Here is a 21,885-nt window from a genome sequence, read left to right as displayed (position 1 = left end):
TACCAAGGAATCATGGAAAAAAAAAATTCAAACCAGTTAAAACTTTGCCCTTTAGCATTAGTAACTTCCTCCAACCCTGGCCCCACCCAGGGAACTGTGCCCGGATTCAGATCTCTTCTGCATGCCCCACCCTTCACCACACCACTGATTTCCATGCTCAGGTCATACACACGCTGAATCTTTCTGCTTTCCGTCACTCCTCCAAGATTAGTCTCTGAAATTCCGTACCAGCCTCCCCGAACAGGCGCTGGAATGTGGCGACTCGGGGCTTTTCACAGTAACTTCATTGAAGCCTACTTGCAACACAAGCGATTATTATTATTATGCTTTTAAAAAAATACCTCAGATTAAGTATTTGGTTGTTTCTTTGGTTTAATACCCTTTCTTACTTGTATCTGCAAAATGTTGAGATATATTTTTCCATGTTAAAGCTATATAAATATATTAATAGCCGTTATGGTTTCCTCAGGAACAGCAATTTAAAAAATCCAGATTAGAAACCTAAAGGGTCTCAAATTCTAACCTATGTATATGTACTCAAAGGATTGCTTTGAAATGCTGACTGATCCTTTACATCAAGAACATTAACATTTACAAGTGAAGTGCTGCAACATTGTGGAACTTGAATCTGGCTTGCAGCTGCAAGGCTTGCCAGCAACCAAAAAAGCCTAATATGACACTGGTGCAGTGTGATTTCCTATTCATAGGCTATTCATGGGCAAACCACTGTAGTACTTTGCCAAGCATAACCATGGGCCAATCCAATGGAAGTCCATAGTCTACAACAATCTTTTGGGACATAATACCTGAAGGAAGAGTCTGTTCATGAAAGACCAGTGGCAAATCTCACCAACCAAGAAAATACTGTGAGCAATTTTGGGCCCCACACCTCAGGAAGGACATACTGGCACTTGAGCAGGTCCAGCGGAGATTCACACGGATGATCCCAGGAATGGTAGGCCTAACATACGATGAACATCTGAGGATCCTGGGATAATATTCATTGGAGTTTAGGAGGTTGAGGGGAGATCTAATAGAAACTTACAAGATAATGAATGGCTTAGATAGGGTGGACGTAGGGAAGTGGTTTCCATTAGCAGGGGAGATTAGGACTCGGGGGCACAGCCTTAGAATAAAAAAGGGAGTCACTTTAGAACAGAGATGAGGAGAAATTTCTTCAGCCAGAGTGGTGGGTCTGTGGAATTCATTACCACAGAGGGCGGTGGAGGCCAGGGCGTGGAGTGTCTTTAAGACAGAAGTTGATAAATTCTTGATTTCTCGAGGAATTAAGGGCTATGGAGAGAGAGGGGTAAATGGAGTTGAAATCAGCCATGATTGAATGGTGGAGTGGACTCGATGGGCCGAATGGCCTTACTTCCGCTCCTATGTCTTATGGTCTAAACCAGTCTCCCAAAGTTCCCATGTGAAATGGCAGACCATCTGAGAATATTTTTAAGTAGTCTAAAAATAGAGTTCATACTGTTTTCCAGTATTTTGCTACACCACTATACTGGTATCAAGATAAATCTGAACAAATGGATAAATTGTTAATGAATGAGACCATACAACTTCTGAAGTCACACACCATTTTGACAGTGACATTCATGAATGTAGCAGTTTGCTACATAACAGGGGTTTGTATCCTCCCCCATTCCTCCAAACAAGCAGTAATAATTTTCAATTAACTTTTTTATCCCCCCCCCTCCCCCACAAGGACATGGACATTGCTGGCTAGGCCGACATTTTCCTTCGCCTATTCCCAATTGCCCTCGACAAGGTAGTGGTGAACCACTTTTTGAACCATTGGCAGTCCATGTGGTGTAGGTAAACCCAATGGTGTTAGAGAGTTCCAGGATTTTGACCCAGTACAGTGAAGGAACAGCAATACAGTTCCCAAGTCAGGATGGTGAGAGGCTTCAAGACTAACTTGTAGGTGATGGTGTTCCCATGTGTCTGCTGTCTTTGCCCTTCTAAATGGTAAAGGTTGTGGGTTGGGAAGGTGCTGTTGGAGGAGCATTGATGGGTGCTGCAGTGCCTCTTGTAGAGATGGTACACACTATGTCATTGTACATTGGTGACTGAAGGTGTGAATGAAGGTGGTGACTTGGGTGCCAATCAAGTGGGCTATGTTTTGCATGGTGTCGCGTTTCTGGTGTTGTTGGGTCGGCACTCATCCAGATAAGTGGATCACACTTTTTTTCAAAAAGTATTTTTATTGGACAGATTTTCAGCATTTTCACAATACGAAACAAAAAAAACCCTGACCACCCCCAATCCGGTAACCAACTCCCAAAAGTGCATGATAAACAAACTCCAAAAGTTATAGAACCCCTCCTCAGCTCGAACTTCACCTTCGCTAGAGTGAAAAACCTCAGCAGGTCCCTTCGCTCGGGTCAAAAACTCCAGCAGGTCCCCCGCCAAGCCGAGGCACAGGTTGGCGAAATAGACCTCCACCCCAACAAGACCTGGGGAACTATGGGATTACTGGAGGAATTTGGCCGGTTCTCAGGTCACAAACTGAAGATGGGCAAGAGTGAGATTTTTGCGATCCACACAAGGGGGCAGGAGAGAAGACCGAGGCAGATGTTGTTCAAAGTAGTGGGAAGGAGTTTTAGGTACCTGGGGATTCAAGTGGCAAGGGATTGGGGTCAGCTTCATAAACTAAATTTAAGCAGGGTGATTGAGCAAATGAAAGTGGACTTCTGTAGGTGGACGTGCTCCTGCTTTCATTGGCAGGGCGGGTACAAACTGAAGATGACATTGCTCCTGAAATTGCTGTTTTGTGTTTCAGTGTCTCCCAATCTTCATCCGCAAGGCATTTTTTAGGAAGATGGACATGGCAATCTCTGGTTTTATATGGGCTGGGAAAGCCCCAAGGGTGAAGAAGGTCCTTCTTGAGCTGGGGCGCGGTGAGGGGGGCTTGGCTTTCCGAACTTTATTAACTATTACTGGGCGGCCAATATTTAGATGAGTGGGAAATGGGTAGTGGGGGAGGGATCGGTGTGGCAACGAGTGGAGGCAGCATCTTGCAACTGCACAAGTCTGAATGCTCTGTTAACGGCAGTTCTGCCGTTCTCACCGGCTTGTTACTCCACAAGTCCAGTGGTACTGGCAGCCCTGAAGAGTGTGGGGGCAATGGAGGCAAATGAGACTGGAGGGAGTGCCAGTATGGTCACCGATCTGTGATAATCACAGGTTTTCTCCGGAGGTGGCAGCGGGCAGGGATTGAGAAGTTTGGGGATCTCTTCATTGAGGAGGTTTTCCCAAGCCTGGAAGAGCTAGAGGAGGAGTTTGAGCTGCCAGGTGGAAATGGATTCCAGTACCTGCAGGTACTGGATTTTGTCCGGAGGCAAGTTCCAAGCTTCCCTCGCCTCCTTGTAAAGGGGACTACAGGATAAGGTGATGTCTAAAACAAGAGATGGGGAAAGGAGGGTCTCTGAAATATATAAGGAACTGATGGAGTGGGAAGGGGTCCCAATTGGGGAGGTGAAGAAGTGGTGGGAGGAAGAGTTGGAAGTCAGGCTATGGGAGAAGGCCCTGAGGAGAGTCAATGTATCCTTGTCGTGTGCCAGGCTCAGCTTGATCCAGTTCAAGGTGGTCCCAGGGCTCATATGACTGTGGCCCGGATGAGTAGTTTCTTTGAGGAGATGGAGGACAGATGTGGGCGGTGCAGAGGGAAGTCCAGCGAATCATGTACATATGTTTTGGGCCGGGAAGGGAGGGTGACGCAGAGTCCAGAGGTGTCAACATTTGGAGTGTTGGAAGATCCAGGAGCCCCGGGAGGGGTGGGGGGGGGGGGGGGTGGGGTGGGGGGGGGCTTTGCCCTCCCTGGTGGTCTGGATACGGATTTTACTGGGATGGAGGGACTCGAAGCCTGCAAAGTCGGGGGTGTGGGTCAGTGACATGGCAGGGTTTCTTAGGCTAGAGCAGATTAAATTTGCCTTAAGAGGTTCGCTCCTTTCACGGCAGCCATTCATCGACTACTTTAAGGAAAACTGACCGTCAGCAGGAAGGGGTGGGGGGAGAATGGAAGTGAAGAATAACGACAGGGAAGCTAATATATGGGTAGCTAGGAGTTACATAGAATTTACAGTGCAGAAGGAGGCCATTCGGCTCATCGAGTCTGCATCGGCCATTACAAAGAGCACCCTACTCAAGCCCACATATTTACCCTATCCCCGTAACCCAATAACTCCCACTTAACCTTTTTTGGATACAAAGGGCAATTTAGCATGGCCAATCCACCTAATCTGCACATCTTTGGACTGTGGGAGGAAACCGGAGCACCCGGAGGAAACCCACGCAGACACAGGGAGAATGTACAGACTCCGCAGACAGTGACCCAGCTGGGAATCGAACCTGGGACCCTGGAGCTATGAAGCAACTGTGCTACCACAATGCTACCGTGCTAGTTGGGTATGTTATTGTGAGTATTTTGCATGTGCTGGACCGCTCTGTTGTTTAGAATGTTATAAAAGTATAAATGCCTTAATAAAATATTTCTTTAAAAAAAAATTACGCTCTGCAGAATTCCCACTCTCTGACCTGCTCTTGCAGCCAAAGTAAATATATGGCTGGTCCAATTAAGTTTCTGGTTAATGATCACTTCCAGGATGTTGACTGGCAGACTCAATGGTAATGTCATGGAGATGGTTGTACGCTGTCTTTTTGGGAATGGCCATTGTTTGGCACTTGTGCCACAAATAAGAACATAAGAACTAGGAGCAGGAGTAGGCCATCTGGCCCCTCGAGCCTGCTCCACCATTGAATGAGATCATGGCTGATCTTTTGTGGAGTCAGCTCCACTTTCTGGCCCGATCACCATAACCCTTAATCCCTTTATTCTTCAAACAACTATCTTTATCTTAAAAACATTTAATGAAGGAGCCTCTACTGCTTCACTGGGCAAGGAATTCCATAGATTCACAACCCTTTGGGTGAAGAACTTCCTCCTAAACTCAGTCCTAAATCTACTTCCCCTTATTTTGAGGCTATGCCCCCTAGTTCTGCTTTCACCCGCCAGTGGAAACAACCTGCCCGCATCTATCCTATCTACTCCCTTCATAATTTTGTATGTTTCTATAAGATCCCCCCATATCCTTCTAAATTCCAACGAGTACTGTCCCAGTCTACTCAACCTCTCCTCGTAATCCAACCCCTTCAGCTCTGGGATTAACCTAGTGAATCTCCTCTGCACACCCTCCAGCACCAGTACGTCCTTTCCCAAGTAAGGAGACCAAAACTGAACACAATACTCCAGGTGCAGCCTCACTAACACCGTACACAATTGCAGCATAACCTCCCTAGTCTTAAACTCCATCCCTCTAGCAATGAAGGACAAAATTCCATTTGCCTTCTTAATCGCCTGTAAACTCATGCACTAGCACACCCAGGTCTCTCTGCACAGCAGCATGTTTTAATATTTTATCATTTCAATAATAATCCCTTTTGCTGTTATTCCTACCAAAATGGATAACCTCACATTTGTCAACATTGTATTCCATCTGCCAGACACTAGCCCATCTAAATCCCTCTGCAGACTTCCAGTATCCTCTGCACTTTTTGCTTTACCACTCATCTTAGTGTTGTCTGCAAACTTGGACACATTGCCCTTGGTCCCCAGCTCCAAATCATTTCTGTAAATTGTGAACAATTGTGGGCCCAACACTGATCCCTGAGGGACACCACTAGCTACTGATTGCCAACCAGAGAAACACACATTAATCCCCACTCTTTGCTTTCTATAAATTAACCAATCCTCTATCCATGCTGCTACTTTCCCCTTAATGCCATGCATCTTTATCTTATGCAGCAACCTTGTGTGGCACCTTGTCAAAAGGCTTTCTGGAAATCCAGGTATACCACATCCATTGGTTCCCCGTTATCTACCGCACTGGTAATGTCCTCAAAAAATTCCACTAAATTAGTTAGGCACGACCTGCCCTTTATGAACCCATGCTGCATCTGCCCAATGGGACAATTTCCATCCAGATGCCTTGCTATTTCTTCCTTGATGATAGATTGCAGCATCTTCCCTACTACCGAAGGTAGGCTCACTGGCCTATAATTACCCGCTTTCTGCCTACCTCCTTTTTTTTTTTTTTTAAATAATATTTTATTGAAAATTTTTGGTCAACCAACACAGTACATTGTGCATCCTTTACACAACATTGTAACAATACAGATAATAATGACCTTTTTAAATTTAAACAAAAACAACAACAAATAAATAAATATTAAATAACAAAAAATAAAAACTAGCCCTAATTGGCAACTGCCTTGTCTCAGGCCACACCCCCCCCAAGTCCTGGGCCGCTGCTGCTGCCTTCTTTGTTCTCCCCTATCTATCTTTCCGCAAGATATTCGACGAACGGTTGCCACCGCCTAGTAAACCCTTGAGCCGACCCCCTTAGGACGAACTTAATCCGCTCTAACTTTATGAACCCCGCCATATCATTTATCCAGGTCTCCACCCCTGGGGGCTTGGCTTCTTTCCACATTAGCAGTATTCTGCGCCAGGCTACTAGGGACGCAAAGGCCAAAACATCGGCCTCTTTCGCCTCCTGCACTCCCGGCTCTTGTGCAACCCCAAGTATAGCCAACCCCCAGCTTGGTTCGACCCGGACTCCTACTACTTTCAAAAGCACCTTTGTCACCCCCATCCAAAACCCCTGTAGTGCCGGGCATGACCAAAACATATGGGTATGATTCGCTGGGCTTCTCGAGCACCTCGCACACCTATCCTCCACCCCAAAAAATTTACTGAGCCGTGTTCCAGTCATATGTGCCCTGTGTAATACCTTAAACTGAATCAGGCTTAGCCTGGCGCACGAGGACGACGAGTTTACCCTGTTTAGGGCATCTGCCCACATCCCCTCCTCAATCTCCTCCCCTAGCTCTTCTTCCCATTTCCCTTTTAGTTCGTCCATCATAGTCTCCCCTTCGTCTCTCATTTCCCTATATATATCCGACACCTTACCGTCCCCCACCCATTTCTTTGAGATGACTCTGTCCTGCACCTCTTGTGTCGGGAGCTGCGGGAATTCCCTCACCTGTTGCCTCGCAAAAGCCCTCAATTGCATGTACCTGAATGCATTCCCTTGGGGCAACCCATATTTCTCGGTCAGCGCTCCCAGACTCGCAAACTTCCCATCCACAAATAGATCTTTCAATTGCGTTATACCTGCTCTTTGCCACATTCCATATCCCCCATCCATTCCCCCCGGGGCAAACCTATGGTTGTTTCTTATCGGGGACCCCCCCCAGTGCTCCGGTCTTTCCCCTATGTCGTCTCCACTGTCCCCAAATCTTCAGTGTAGCTACCACCACCGGACTCGTGGTATAGTTCCTTGGTGAGGACGGCAATGGGGCTGTCACCATAGCCTGCAGGCTGGTCCCCCTACAGGACGCCCTCTCTAATCTCTTCCATGCCGCTCCTTCCTCCTCTCCCATCCACTTACTCACCATTGAAATATTAGCGGCCCAATAATACTCACTTAGGCTCGGTAGTGCCAGCCCCCCCCTATCCCTACTACGCTGCAAGAATCCCTTCCTCACTCTCGGAGTCTTCCCGGCCCAAACAAAACCCATGATACTCTTTTCTATCCTTTTGAAAAAAGCCTTCGTGATCACCACCGGGAGACACTGAAACACAAAAAGGAATCTCGGGAGGACCACCATCTTAACCGCCTGCACCCTCCCTGCCATTGACAATGCTACCATATCCCATCTCTTGAAATCTTCCTCCATCTGTTCCACCAACCGCGTCAAATTTAGCCTGTGCAATGTGCCCCAATTCTTAGCTATCTGGATCCCCAGGTAACGAAAGTCTCTTGTTACCTTCCTCAACGGTAGGTCTTCTATTTCTCTACTCTGCTCCCCTGGATGCACCACAAACAGCTCACTCTTCCCCATGTTCAATTTATACCCTGAAAAATCCCCAAACTCCCCAAGTATCCGCATTATTTCTGGCATCCCCTCCGCTGGATCCGCCACATATAGTAGCAGATCATCCGCATATAAAGATACCCGGTGTTCTTCTCCTCCCCTAAGTATTCCCCTCCATCCCTTGGAACCTCTCAGCGCTATCGCCAGGGGCTCAATCGCCAGTGCAAACAGTAATGGGGACAGAGGACATCCCTGCCTTGTCCCTCTATGGAGCCGAAAATATGCCGATCCCCGTCCATTCGTGACCACGCTCGCCACTGGGGCCCTATACAACAGCTGCACCCATCTAACATACCCCTCTCCGAACCCAAATCTCCTCAACACCTCCCACAGATAATCCCACTCCACTCTATCAAATGCTTTCTCGGCATCCATCGCCACTACTATCTCCGTTTCACCCTCTGGTGGGGCCATCATCATTACCCCTAACAACCTCCGTATGTTAGTGTTCAGCTGTCTCCCCTTCACAAACCCAGTTTGGTCCTCATGAACCACCCCCGGGACACATTCCTCTATTCTCATTGCCATTACCTTGGCCTTGCCTACCTCCTTTTTTAAATAGTGGTGTCATTTTTTTTGCTAATTTCCAATCCGCCGGGACCACCCCAGAGTCTAGTGAATTTTGGTACATTATCACTAGTGCATTTGCAATTTCCCTAGCCATCTCTTTTAGCACTCTGGGATGCATTCCATCAGGGCCAGGAGACTGGTCTACCATTAGCTTGCCCATCATACCTCCTTGGTAACATCAATCCTCTCAAGGTCCTCACCTGTCATAGCCTCATTTCCATCAGTCACTGGCATGTTATTTGTGTCTTCCACTGTGAAGACCGACCCAAAAAAAAACCTGTTCAGTTCCTCAGCCATTTCCTCATCTCCCATTATTAAATCTTCTTTCTCATCCTCTAAAGGACCAATATTTACCTTAGCCACTCTTTTTTGTTTTATATATTTGTAGAAACTTTGACTATGTTTTTATATTCTGAGTAAGTTTACTCTCATAATCTATCTTACTCTTCTTTATAGCTTTTTTTGTAGCTTTCTGTTGCCCCTAAAGATTTCCCAGTCCTCTAGTCTCCCACTAATCTTTGCTACTTTGTATGCTTTTTCCAATCAATTTGATACTCTCCCTTATTTCCTTAGAAATCCACGGTCGATTTTCCCTCTTTCTACCGTCCTTCCTTTTTGTTGGTATAAACCTTTGCTGAGCACTGTGAAAAATCACTTGGAAGGTTCTCCACTGTTCCTCAACTGTTTCACCATAAAGTCTTTGCTCCCAGTCTACCTTAGCTAGTTCTTCTCTCATCCCATTGTAATCTCCTTTGTTTAAGCACAAAACACTAGTGTTTGATTTTACCTTCTCACCCTCAATCTGTATTTTAAATTCCACCATATTGTGATCGCTCCTTCCGAGAGGATCCCTAACTATGAGATCCTGAATCAATCCCGTCTCATTACACAGGACCAGATCTAGGACTGCTTGTTCCCTCGTAGGTTCCATTACATACTGTTCTAGGAAACTATCGCGGATACATTCTATAAACTCTTCCTCAAGGCTGCCTTGACCGACCTGGTTAAACCAATCGACATGTAGATTAAAATCCCCCATGATAACTGGATTGGATTTATTTATTGTCACGTGTACAGAGGTACAGTGAAAAGTATTTTTCTGCGAGCAGCTCAACAGATCATTAAGTACATGAGAAGAAAAGGGAATAAAAGAAAAGTAATAATGTTAGTTTTAGAGTTAATTTTTAAAAGATTAGAACGAGTATAGGTTAAGTAAAAAGTGGATCTGTTTGGGAGAGCTCGCAGAGAGTCGCCTCGCTCCGGCGCCATCTTGGTATTAAAAACTGCTGTACCATTTCTACATGCATCAGTTATTTCTTTGTTTATTGCCTGCCCCACCATAATGTTACTATTTGGTGGCCTATAGACTACTCCTATCAGTGACTTTTCGCCTTACTATTCCTAATTTCCACCCAAATGGATTCAACCTTATCCTCCATAGCACTGATGTCATCCCTTACTATTGCCCGGATGTTATCCTTAAATAACAGAGCTACACCACCTCCCTTACCATCCACTCTGTCCTTCCGAATAGTTTGATACCCTCGGATATTTAACTTCCAGTTGTGACCATCCTTTAACCATGTTTCAGTAATGGCCACTAAATCAGTCATTCACGATGATTTGCGCCATCAACTCATTTACCTTATTCCGAATACTACGAGCATTCAGGTAAAGTACACTCATGTTGGCTTTTTTTTAAACCTCTGTTCTGAATCTTAACACCTCGATCAGTAACCTCTCCTAAGTTATATTTCCTCTTAACCTTTCTCCTAATTTTCCTTGTCGTTGAACACATCTTCATGTAACAACCTGCCGCGTCGCTAACTTTTAATGTTTTCACTTCCCGCTTTATTCCTTTTAGTATTCCTGGTCCTATTCACTGAGCTCCCCTCAGTCACCGTACCTTGTACTGTTGCCCTTTTTGATTTTTGACTATGGCTTCTCTGCCTTACACTTTCCCCCTTACTGCCTTTTATTTCTGTCCCTGTTTTACTACCTTCCAACTTCCTGCATCGGTTCCCATCCCCCTACCACATTAGTTTAAACTCTCCCCAACAGCTCTAGCCAACACCGCCCCCCCCCCCCCCCCCCCCCCAGGACATCGGTTCCAGTCCTGCCCAGGTGCAGACCGTCCGGTTTGTACTGGTTCCACCTCCCCCAGAACCGGTTCCAATGCCCCAAGAATTTGAATCCCCCCCTCTTGCACCATCTCTCGAGCCACACATTCATCCCATTTATCCTGACATTCCTACTCTGACTAGCTCGTGGCACTGGTAGCAATCCTGAGATTACTACCTTTGAGGTCCTACTTTTTAAGTTTAACTCCCAACTCCCCGAATTCAGTTTGTAGGACCTCGTCCCGTTTTTTTTACCTATATCGTTGGTGTCTATGTGCACCATGACAGCTGGCTGTCCCTCCTCCCTCCCCCACCCAAAAATGTCCTGCAGCCGCTCCGAGACATCCTTGACCCTCGCACCAGGGAGGCAACATACCATCCTGGAGTCTCGATTGCGTCCGCAGAACCGCCTGTCTATTCCCCTTACGATTGAGTCCCCTATCACTATAGCCCTGCCATTCTTCTTCCTGCCCAGCTGCGCAGCAGAGCCAGCCACGGTGCCATGAACCTGGCTGCTGCTGCCTTCCCCTGGTGAGCCATCTCCCCCAACAGTGTCCAAAGCGGTATATCTGTTTTGCAGGGAGATGACCACAGGGGACACCTGCACTGCCTTCCTACTCTTGCTCTGTCTTTTGGTCACCCATTTTCTATCTCCCTCAGTACCTTTCACCTGCGGTGTGACCAACTCGCTAAACGTGCTATCCACGACGTCCTCAGCATCGCGGATGCTCCAAAGTGAGTCCATCCGCAGCTCCAGAGCCATCAAACGGTCTAACAGGAGCTGCAACTGGACACACTTCTTGCACGGGAAGGAGCCAGGGACAGTGGACGTGTCCCTGGCTTCCACATCGCACACGAGGAGCATGACAAGGGTCTGAGATCTCCTGCCATGTCTTAAACCTTCGGTAAACTTCAACAATTACAATTTCCCAAACAAATTAAATAAATAAATAAATAAATAAACAAACAAATAAACATTGAAGAAAAATTAAATAACTATACCAATGAAAAGAAAAAAAACCAGAAAAACTACTTACCTGGGATAAAAAGCACTTCCTCCCCACCCAGCTTCGAATTCCCACTTAGATTCAAATTCCCAAACTCACTCTTGGTTCTGTCTCACTCTGGCTGTGTCTTCTCTGGCTCACTGGGAGAACTCACTGGGAATGAGTTACAAGTTGCTCTTTTTAAATTGTCCTGAGTTGTTACTTGTCACATCAGCCCAAGCCTGTATGTTGCCTAGCACTTGCTGCATATGGACACTGACTGCTTTGGAGTTGTCACGAATGGTGTTGAACATGTGAACATTCCCACTTCTGACTTTATGATGGGAGGAGGATCATTGATAAAATATAGCTGAGATGTTCCGGGCATTATCTACTCTGGAGGAATCCTTGCATCAATGTCTCAAGAGAGATGATTGACCTTCAACAACCACAGCTTTCTTCCTTTATGTTAGGTATGATCCAACCAGTCTTATCCAAATTAGTTCAAACTTTCCCCTTTGTAAAAGCTTTCAATGCCAAGAAAATTGAAACTCATTGTCCCCGAAGGCCGAGGCTGCAAGTGGCTGTATGATGAATCTTCAAGAAGAGATTCACATAAATTACTGTGACCTAGCAGCACTGGACTGTAAACATATCAAAATATTGAAGCATTAAGTTAAAACCCCCAAGCATTCTTCCTAAAGTCATCAATACAACCCAACACCATTAACAACTACAATCTCACCACTCACCCAACTGTCCATGAGCTTGGGCCTCTGCCACAACAATTATCCTGAAGTGAAAGAGTAAATGCCCCTCCTCTCCAAAGAAAATGGGCCCTGGCAGAGGGCCATTCATTCCTTCTAACAAGGTTCACTTTTTCAGTGATCAATATACACCCAGAGTTCTAATCTGAGTTTACTGATCTTAATCTTAAATTTGGCACAAAAAGTTCAATCCAGTAGCCTGGATCTGAGGGGAGTGCAGAAAGTTATCTAGTGATACCAGCTGAAAAAGATACATTTGTGCATCTCAAGTTCTACAATTTAGTAGCTTCCCAAAACTCACCATCTAGTTTGACATGTCAGGTGTCCTGCAGAATGAATATCTGCAAAACCATTCATCAACAAGCAGCACATTTCACTGGGGGATGGGCTTGGGAGAGGTTGCCAGAATCAGGTCAGCACTATTTTCCAGGATACCCATTTAGTAGCCACATTGAGACAAACCAGTACAAACACCTTAACCTCATTAATAGGAATAGATCACAAATGTAAGGGGGAAAGCCATGGATCCACAAGAACACATTCCTCCCGCTTCTTTTAAGTATCTCAGAATTAGAATCCCCAAGTCACAAGACTGGAAATTAGAAATGTAATGCTTACTTCAACATTTTATGCATTGCACATCCACACTGATCGGTCAAGTTAACAATTTAGACAAATTAAAGAACACATGAAACATTTAGTTTGCGAGCACAAATTAGTTCTTAAATTGAAAGTTATAATTAGCTTCTCCATGCAAAATGTTTAGAGAGCATATTTCCAGTCGATGGTCACACAAGTATGACGAGATCTATACTCCAACTAAATAATTTCATGTTTCAACATACCTTTCTTGTCATCCCCAGAAGCCACTTCAGCTAAGTAACGAAAGTAATCTCCCTTCATTTTCAAGTAGAAAACTTTGCTCTCTGCAGAACTGGCATTGGCAATCAAGTGTTTGTCAAGAAGATTCTGTTAATTTGAAGTACAGGACAGATTAAAATGTAGCACCGTATAAGAGCAATGTTTTACACAGGTTTCTACATTTCATGAAGAATCCAAATATAAAGAAATGAGAAATTTTGTAAGATTAATCAATTTTCCATTCAATTCTTTCTTAGTACTGCAATATTGAAGATGTACTGTAGTACTGTGCAAACCATTAACCATTTACTACCAGGAGAGCCTGTCATACCATAGAAGCATTGTGGTGGTGGTGGTGGGTGGGGGGGGGAATAATTGGGATAAATTTCAGCTAAGCAAGCACTATCCTGACCAGTTGTCTGCACTGCATGTGCACTTGTATAAACTCATTGGCCATTCAAAACAAAAAATATTGGCTGATTGAATAATCCACCCCTTTCATTCTCTTCCTCCGCGATCAATCTGTCATCTCACTCAAACATAATTCAGTAGCAAATCAAATCTGGATAGGAAAGAACTAGAAGGTAGAAGGGCTAAGGTAGAGAAAATATGCACTCTATTTAACACCAAAGAATCTATCTACAGAAGCTACTGGATTCTTTTGCAAAGTTAAAATTGCTAAACATTGGAGGTGGAGGTGGGCAATTATGACAGACAAGAGGAGGATGGAAGATAGCAGTACTCGTCATCTTAATAAAACTGGCCAGTATACTAAGCACACAAATTAATGCTGACCAGTTGTCATTTATAAAATGAGTTTACAGTATTCCTCTAACACAACAGACTGGGTGCTCTGATCCCCAAAGGAAACATTTGACCAAGTGGACAAATTGCTTTTCGTAGTCTCGATTTAATGTACCCTGGCCTAAAAGACGCAGCACAAGTGTAAACTGTATTGACTTCCTCTGGATCAAAAAAGGTGAGGGGGGTGGAGTAAATAATTACAACTCTGTTGGCTATGGAAAAGAAAAGAATGTAAGGGAGCTGGAAACAAACTCATTTGGTACAACCTCGGATAGCTATTAATTGCCATGTGAAAGGTCATTTTGTCCCCCACATGCTTTCAGATGCAGTACGCATCTGCATACTGACTGCTTAGCCAAACATTCCGCCAAAAGTTGGGGAATAGTTGCCACTTGACCAGGTTGTACTAACCAAAGAACTGGAAATAGTAAGTGTAATACAGAACCACTATAAAAAGGACAATACTTTAATCAGCTGACTCCATGCAATAGTTGACAAGTTCCTTCTTAAGCCAATCCCATCAATGGACAAAACATCCCAATCCAAGTTTTCCTTGTTAGTTCATTACTAGGAATCCTGCTTATTTATCGGTGAGAACTGGATGGTGCAACCATTAGCCAGTGCAGGTTAATTCAACAGTTGTCACTCTACCACTGACATTCAGGAACAATGCCATGAGATCTTTGGATAATGCAAAACAAAGATCTAAGACTTCACATGACAGATTTACATGGCTGGATTTTTTTTTCTGTGAAGCATGCCCAGCAATATTCTGCTCCCTACGTTTTAAGCAGTTATGACATTGGCACCACAAATTTTAGAAGATACTGCATCCAGAACGCTGCAGTCAACCCAGCATGAAGCACTGTAAACCATTAGGTTAGGAAAGCATTTAAATTACATTGCTCCAAAATACATACTACATTGATTTTCTGAGACTTACTGAAGGTATCCCCAACAGGCACAATAATTTACCAGATTTATTTCAGAACAGAGTTCAAAATAGCTTCACAAAAAAAAAAACTGAACGACCACCACAAGGTTAATTTTAATTTATTACTGCTGTTGACCCTATTGACTGGAACTCCTCCCTCAAGTTCTTCTGCTACCTTTCTTCTTTTGCCTGCTCAGAATGACTTTTCAGGCATGCTATTGTTCATTTCTTGTAAGTTCTATTTAGCTTGGTGTATCAAGTTCAATCTCTGAAGCACTTGGAGACATATAGTACAAGTCCCAAAGCAGAACTGAGAAATGGACAATACGATGGACACCTCTGCAAGCTCATTTCATTAGTTGTGACTGGAAAGTTTGAACTCTGTACGGAGCCATGCAAAGTTGATCTTTGCAAATCTGTCAGAACACATCAAGTACAGGAAGAGAACTCTGGTACACCAGAAAAACAAAAAGTAGTGTGATGACAAGAAACTGTCACTTAAATAGAATGAATATTACATCAGTATTTTAGTTTCATAAAGCTCATACTATTTTGGAATTTAATTGACAAGTTGTGCTGCATGCTTCCTACGTGACAATAAGGTGATTGAGAATACAAATCAACCAGGCAGCACAGCGGCGCAGTGGTTAGCACTGCTGCCTCACACCACCGAGGTCCTAGGTTCGATCTCGGCCCTGGGTCACTGTCCATGTGGAGTTTGCACATTCTCAGTGTTTGCGTGGTTTCGCCCCCCCCATAACCCAAAGATGTGCAGAGTAAGTGGATTGGCCATGCTAAATTGCCCTTAATTGTAAAAAATGAATTGGGTACTCTAAATTCTAAAAAAAAAAAGAGAATCAACGTCACCAGACTTACTATTTTGTTACGCTTTAAAAGGGCATTGGATTAGCTTGGTCATAGAAACTGATAAAAACCCTCTCTCATCAAATATTATGCGAGATAATGAGTACAGTCCATAGAGACTCTTTATACCACCCCGCTTGAAATTTTATTTTCAAAACCGTACCACTGAAACTACCCCAATACCTTGAATGAGTTTATAAACAAGATTCTTAATTCTTTGATCAACACAGACTGGTTCAAAATTCCACTGATCAAATAATATTTCATTTGCTTTAAGTAAACTCATTACAAATTGCATCACATTCTACAACGTAAAGAGCAATTAATTATTCCTCAAGCAAATGTTGATTCCAACTTAATTAGAGAATTGCAACTTTTATTATATCCATAACAGGACAATAGCCATTACAGTGGTGTGGAATGCCCGGGGGGGGGGGGGGGGGGGGGGGAAAGAGAAAGAAGAGGAGAGAAAAGAGATAAACTAGTTTGAAAAATGACTTGAATGCAACCTTCAAGCTCTATCAGTGGCCCATTAATCACCCATGTATTAAAATTACCCAAATTGGATTTGATGTTAAAGCTCTGAAAAGCAGTTTTCTTTGACGCAATCTTAGGGGACAGACTGTAAAATCAATTACCACTAACAAGTGAAAAGAGCCACGCCATGAGGTTGTCTAATTCTAAAGGATCATTCTATAAATCATACTATATCCCAGACTTGGGACTTATTTAAAATATTTGTTTGAAACATAGTATATATTGTCTGATGCCGTTGTTACTGTTCTTGTTTTTAATATTGCGCCTATGTGCTTCGTACTGTATGGCAATGAAGATAAATAAACTCACTAAAGATATGAAACTTCATCAGCATACTCACTGTTGATAAAATGGTCTAAAACAGTTGTCATAGTTCACAATCACACCACTGCTAGTATAGGGCATGTTAGTTAAAAGCAGGTGTGAATAAAATGGTAATTTAATATTTTGGGAGCAAGCAGATTTAAAAAAGCTTTTTAAATTCATTTATGGGATAGGGCAGCACGGTGGCACAGTGGATAGCACTGCTGCCTCACGGCACCGAGGTCCCAGGTTTGATCCCGCCTCTGGGTCACTGTCCGTGTGGAGTTTGCACATTCTCCCCATGTTTGCGTGGGTTTCGCCCCCACAACCCAAAAAGATCTGCAGGCTAGACGTTAAATTGCCCCTTAATTGGAAAGAATGAATTGGGTACTCCAAATGTAATAAACAAAAAGAAAAAATTAATTTATGGGATGTGGGCGGTGCTGGTTAGGCCAGCATTTATTGCCAATCCCTACTTTGGGAAGGCGGTGACATAGTGGTACTGTCGCTGGACTCGTAATCCAGAAACCCAGAATAATGATCTGGGGACCCGGGTTCGAATCCCACAATGGCAGGTGATGGAATTTAAACTCAATAAAATATCTGGAATTAAAATTCTAATGGCCGTGAAACCATTGTCGATTGTTGTGAAAACCCATCTGGTTCACTAATGTCCTTTAGGGAAGGAAATCTGCCATCCTTACCTGGTCTGGCCTACATGTGACTCCAGACCCACAGCAATGTGGTTGACTCAAATGCCCTCTGAAATGGCCTAGCAAGCCACTCAGTTGTATTCAGCCGCTACGAAAACACAAAAAAGGAATGAAACCGGCGGATCACCTGGCATTGAAAGGACAAAGGCAAATCCAGACCCTGCAAAATCCTCCTTACTAACATCTGGGGGCTTGTGCAAAAGTTGAGCTGTCTCAAGCCCGACAGTCGTACTCACAGAATCATACCTTAGACAATGTCCCAGACACCACTATCACCGTTCCTGGGTATGACCTGATGCACTGGCAGGACAGTCCCTGCAGAGGGTACCTGCAGATCGGAGGGTAGCTCACATCACTCCAATATTCAAAAAGAGAGGTAGAGAGAAAGCAGGGATTTATTAACCAGTAAGCCCAACATCGGTAGTGGGGGAAAATGCTTGAATCCATTATCAAGGACGAGACAGCGGAACATTTAGAAAGCAGTGGCAGGATCAGTCAGTCAGCATGGATTTATGAAACGAAAATCATGCTTGATAAATTGGAATTCTTTGAAGATGTAACCAGTACAGTTGACAAGGGGGAGCCAGTTGGTGTGGTATATTTAGACTTTCAGAAGGCGTTTGACATAAGAGATTGTGCAAAATTAAAGTGCATGGGATTGGGGGAAATGTATTGAGGTGGATAGAAAACTGGTTGGCAGAGAGGAAACAGAGTAGGGATTAATGGGTCCTTTTCAAATTGGCAGCCAGTAACTAGTGAGGTACCACAGGGATCGGTGCTGGGACTCCAGCTATATATTAATGATTTGGATGAGGGAACAAAATTGAGGGAACAAAATGTAACATCTCAAAGTTTGCAGATGATACCAAGTTAGGTGGGAAGGTGAATTGTGACGAGGAAGCAGGGATCCTACAGCATGATCTGGACAGGTTGGGCAAGTGGGCAAATCCATGACAGATGCAGTGTAATTTGGATAAGTGTGAGGTTATTCACTTAGGATACAAAAACAGGAAGGTGGATTACTACCTGAATGGTACCTGAATGGTTGTAAATTGGGAGAGGGGAGTGTGCAGTGGGACTTGGGTGTCCTTGTGCAAAAGTCGCTGAAGGCAAGCATGCAGGTGCAGCAGGCGGTATAGAAGGCTAATGGTATGTTGGCCTTCATTGCGAGAGATTGAGTATAGAAGCAGGGATGTGTTGCTGCAATTATACAGGGCCTTGGTGCGGCCACACCTGGAGTATGGTGTGCAGTTTTGGTCTTCTCGGAGGAAGGATGTTCTTGCTCTCAAGGAGTGCAGCGAAGGTTTACCAGACTGATTCCAGGGACTGGCATATGAGGAGAGATCGACTAGGTTGTGATTGTTCTCGCTGGAGTTCAGAAGAATGAGGGGGGATCTCAAGAGACTTATAAAATTTTAACAGGACTAGACTAGATGAAGGGAAGATGTTGCCAATGATGGGCGTGTCCAGAACCAGCGGTCACAGTTTGAGGATTCAGGGTAAACCATTTCAGACAGAGATAAGGAGAAATTTCTTCACCCAGAGTAGTGAGCTTGTGGAATTCATTACCACAGGAAGTAGTTGATGCTAAAACATTGAATATATTCAAGAGGCGGCTAGATATAGCACTTGGGGAGAATGGGATCAAAGACTATGGGGAGAAAGCAGGATTAGGCTAATTTGAGTTTGATGATCGCAATGAATTGCGGAGCAGGCTCGAAAGGCCTCCTTCTGCTCCTATCTTCTATGTATCTATGGAGGTGGCGGCACAATAGTATATAGTCAGGAGAGTCCTCAACATCGACTCTAGTTCCCATAAAGTCTCATGGCTTTAGGGTAAACATGGACGAGGAAACGTCCTGCTAATTACCACGTATTGGCCACCATCCGTTGATGAATCAGCACCGAGAGTAGCAAGGGTGCAGATTATGCTCGGTGTAGGGGACTTCAATGCCCATCACCAAGAGTGGCTCGGTAGTATCACCACAGACCGAGCCCTAAAGGGCAGAACTGCTGGACTGGGACTACAGGTGGTGAAGGAGCCAAGGGGGAAGAACATACTTGACCTCATCCTCATCAATCGGCCTGCTGCAGGTGTATCTGTCTATGACAGTATCAATAGAAGTGACTACCGGACAGTCCTTGTGGAGACAGTCTTCTATTGAGGAGACCCTCCATCGTGTTGTGTGGCAATGGGATAGACTTCAAACAGATATAGCAACTCAAAGGCTGGGCATCCATGAGGCGCTGTGGGTCCTCAGCAGCAGCACAATTCTATTCAACCACAATCTGTAACCTCATGGCCTGGCATATCCCCAACTCCACCAAGCCAAGTCTTCAACCCTGGTTCAATGAAGAGTGCAGGAGAGCATGCCAGGAGCAACATCAGGCATACCGAAAAATGGAGGCGTCGACCTGGTGAAGCTACAACACAGGATTACTTGTCCGCCAAATAGCAAGTAATGGACAGGGCAATTTTTCTTTAATTAATTTACGTGATGTGGGCATCACTGGTTAGGCCAGCATTTATTGCTCATCCCTAGAAGTCCTTCTGAAGGTGGTAGTGAGTTGCCTTCTTGGACCGCTGCAGGCCTGGTGGTGTAGGTACACCCACTGTGCTGTTAGGAAGGGAGTTCTAGGATGTTGCCTCAGCGACAGCGAAGGAATGGCAATATATTTCCAAGTCAGGGTGGTTACTTGGGAGGGGAACCTCCAGGTGGTGGGGTCCCCAAGGTATCTGCTGCTCTACCCTTCTTAGGTGGCAGTTGTTTGGAAGATTTTGTCTAAGGAACCTTGGTGAGTCACTGCAATGCATCTTGTAGCTACGAAACATGGCTGCCACGTTCGTTGGTGGAAGAGGGTTTAAATGTTTGTGGAAGGGGGGGGGGGGGGGGGCAATCAAGCGGGCAGTGTCCTCTTATGGTGTTGAACGTCTGGAGTGTTGTTGGAGCTGCACTCATCCAGGCAAGTGGACAGCATTCCATTACACTCCTCACTTGCCTTGTAGATGGTGAACAGGTTTTTTGAGAGGAGAGGGAGGGGGGTGTCGGTGTCAGGTGGAGAGTTACTCGCCATAGGATTCCTAGTCTTTGACCTACCCTGGTAGCCACAGCATTAATGTGGCTAGTCCAGTTCAGTTTCTGATCAATGGTAACCCCCCCGCCCCCCCATGTAGATAGTGGGGGATTCAGCGATGGCAATGCCATCGATTGTCAATGAGTGGTGGTTAGATCCTCTCTTTTGGAGATGGTCATTGCCTGGCACGAAAGTAACTTGCCACTTGTCAGGCCAAGCCTGGATATTGTCCAGGTCTTAGTAATTGGTGAAGCAGCTGAAGATGGTCGGCCTAGGATATGACACTGAGGAACTCCTGCAGTGATGTCCTGGAGCAGAGATGATTGACCTCCAACCACCACAACCATCTTCCTTTGTGCCAGGTTATGACTCCAACAACGGAAAGTTCCTCCTCCCACCGACTCAAGTTTAGCCAGTGCTCCTTGATGCAAACTCAATCAAATGCTGCCTTGATGTCAAGGGCAGTCACTCTCACCTCACCTCGGGCATTCAGCTCTTTTGTCCATGTTTGAACCAAGACTGTAATGAGGTCAGGAGCCGAGTCACCCGGGCGGAACCCAAACTGAGTGCCCATGAGCAGGTTTTTGCTGAGTAAGTGCCACTTGATAGCACTGTTGGCGACTCCTTCCGATCACTGCTGACGATGGAGTAGGCTAACGGGGCGGTAATTCGCTGGGTAGGATTTGTCCTGTTTCGTGTGTACAGGACACACCTGAGCTCGGTACATGCCAGTATTGTAGCTGTACTGAAACAACTTGACTAGGGGTGCGGCAAGTTCTTGGGCACAATTCTTTGATACTGTTGTTAGGGGGCAGCACGGTGGCACAGTGGTTAGCATTGCTGCCTACGGCGCTGAGGACCCAGGTTCGAATCCCGGCCCTGGGCCACTGTCCGTGTGGAGTTTGCACATTCTCCCCATGTCTGCGTGGGTTTCACCCCCACAACGCAAATATGTGCAAGTTGGTGAATTGGCCATGCTAAATTGCCCCTTAATTGGGAAAAATAATTGGGTACTCAATTTATTTAAGAAAAAGAAAAATACTGTTGCTGGGATAATGTCAAGGCCCATAGCCTTTGCAGTACGGTAGGGCAGCAGTGGTTAGCACTGTTGCTGCATAGCGCCAGGGTCCCAGATTCAATTCTCGGTTCGGGTCACTTTCTGTGCAGAATCTGCACGTTCTCCCCGTGTCTGCGTGGGTTTCCTCCAGGTGCTCCGGTCTCTCCCCACAAGTCCCAAAAGATGTGCTTGTTAGGTGAATTGGGCATTCTGAATTTTCCGTGTACCCGAACGGGCGCTGGAGTGTGACGACTAGGGGATTTCAGCAGTAACTTTATTGCAGTGTTAATGTAAGCCTACTTGCGACAATAATAAAAATTATTATTAATATCCAGTGCCATCAGCCA

The 21,885-nt window shown here is 45.0% G+C and overlaps 1 protein-coding gene across 4 annotated transcripts in view; it reads right to left on the bottom strand.

Annotated features, from left to right (window-relative positions):
* LOC140385202 (14-3-3 protein zeta/delta) overlaps positions 1-21,885 on the bottom strand; it is a 42,041-nt gene that overhangs the window by 4,829 nt on the left and 15,327 nt on the right. For all 4 annotated transcript variants that reach the window (XM_072467097.1, XM_072467099.1, XM_072467098.1 and 1 more), the window contains exon 3: positions 13,236-13,359. In XM_072467097.1, the coding sequence (XP_072323198.1) occupies positions 13,236-13,359 (124 nt within the window). The remainder of the gene's footprint in view (positions 1-13,235; positions 13,360-21,885) is intronic.

The sequence above is a fragment of the Scyliorhinus torazame genome, chromosome 11, assembly GCF_047496885.1.
Source record: "Scyliorhinus torazame isolate Kashiwa2021f chromosome 11, sScyTor2.1, whole genome shotgun sequence".
NCBI classification, from domain to species: Eukaryota; Metazoa; Chordata; class Chondrichthyes; order Carcharhiniformes; family Scyliorhinidae; genus Scyliorhinus; species Scyliorhinus torazame.
This window is presented reverse-complemented; position numbering and strand designations above follow the sequence as displayed.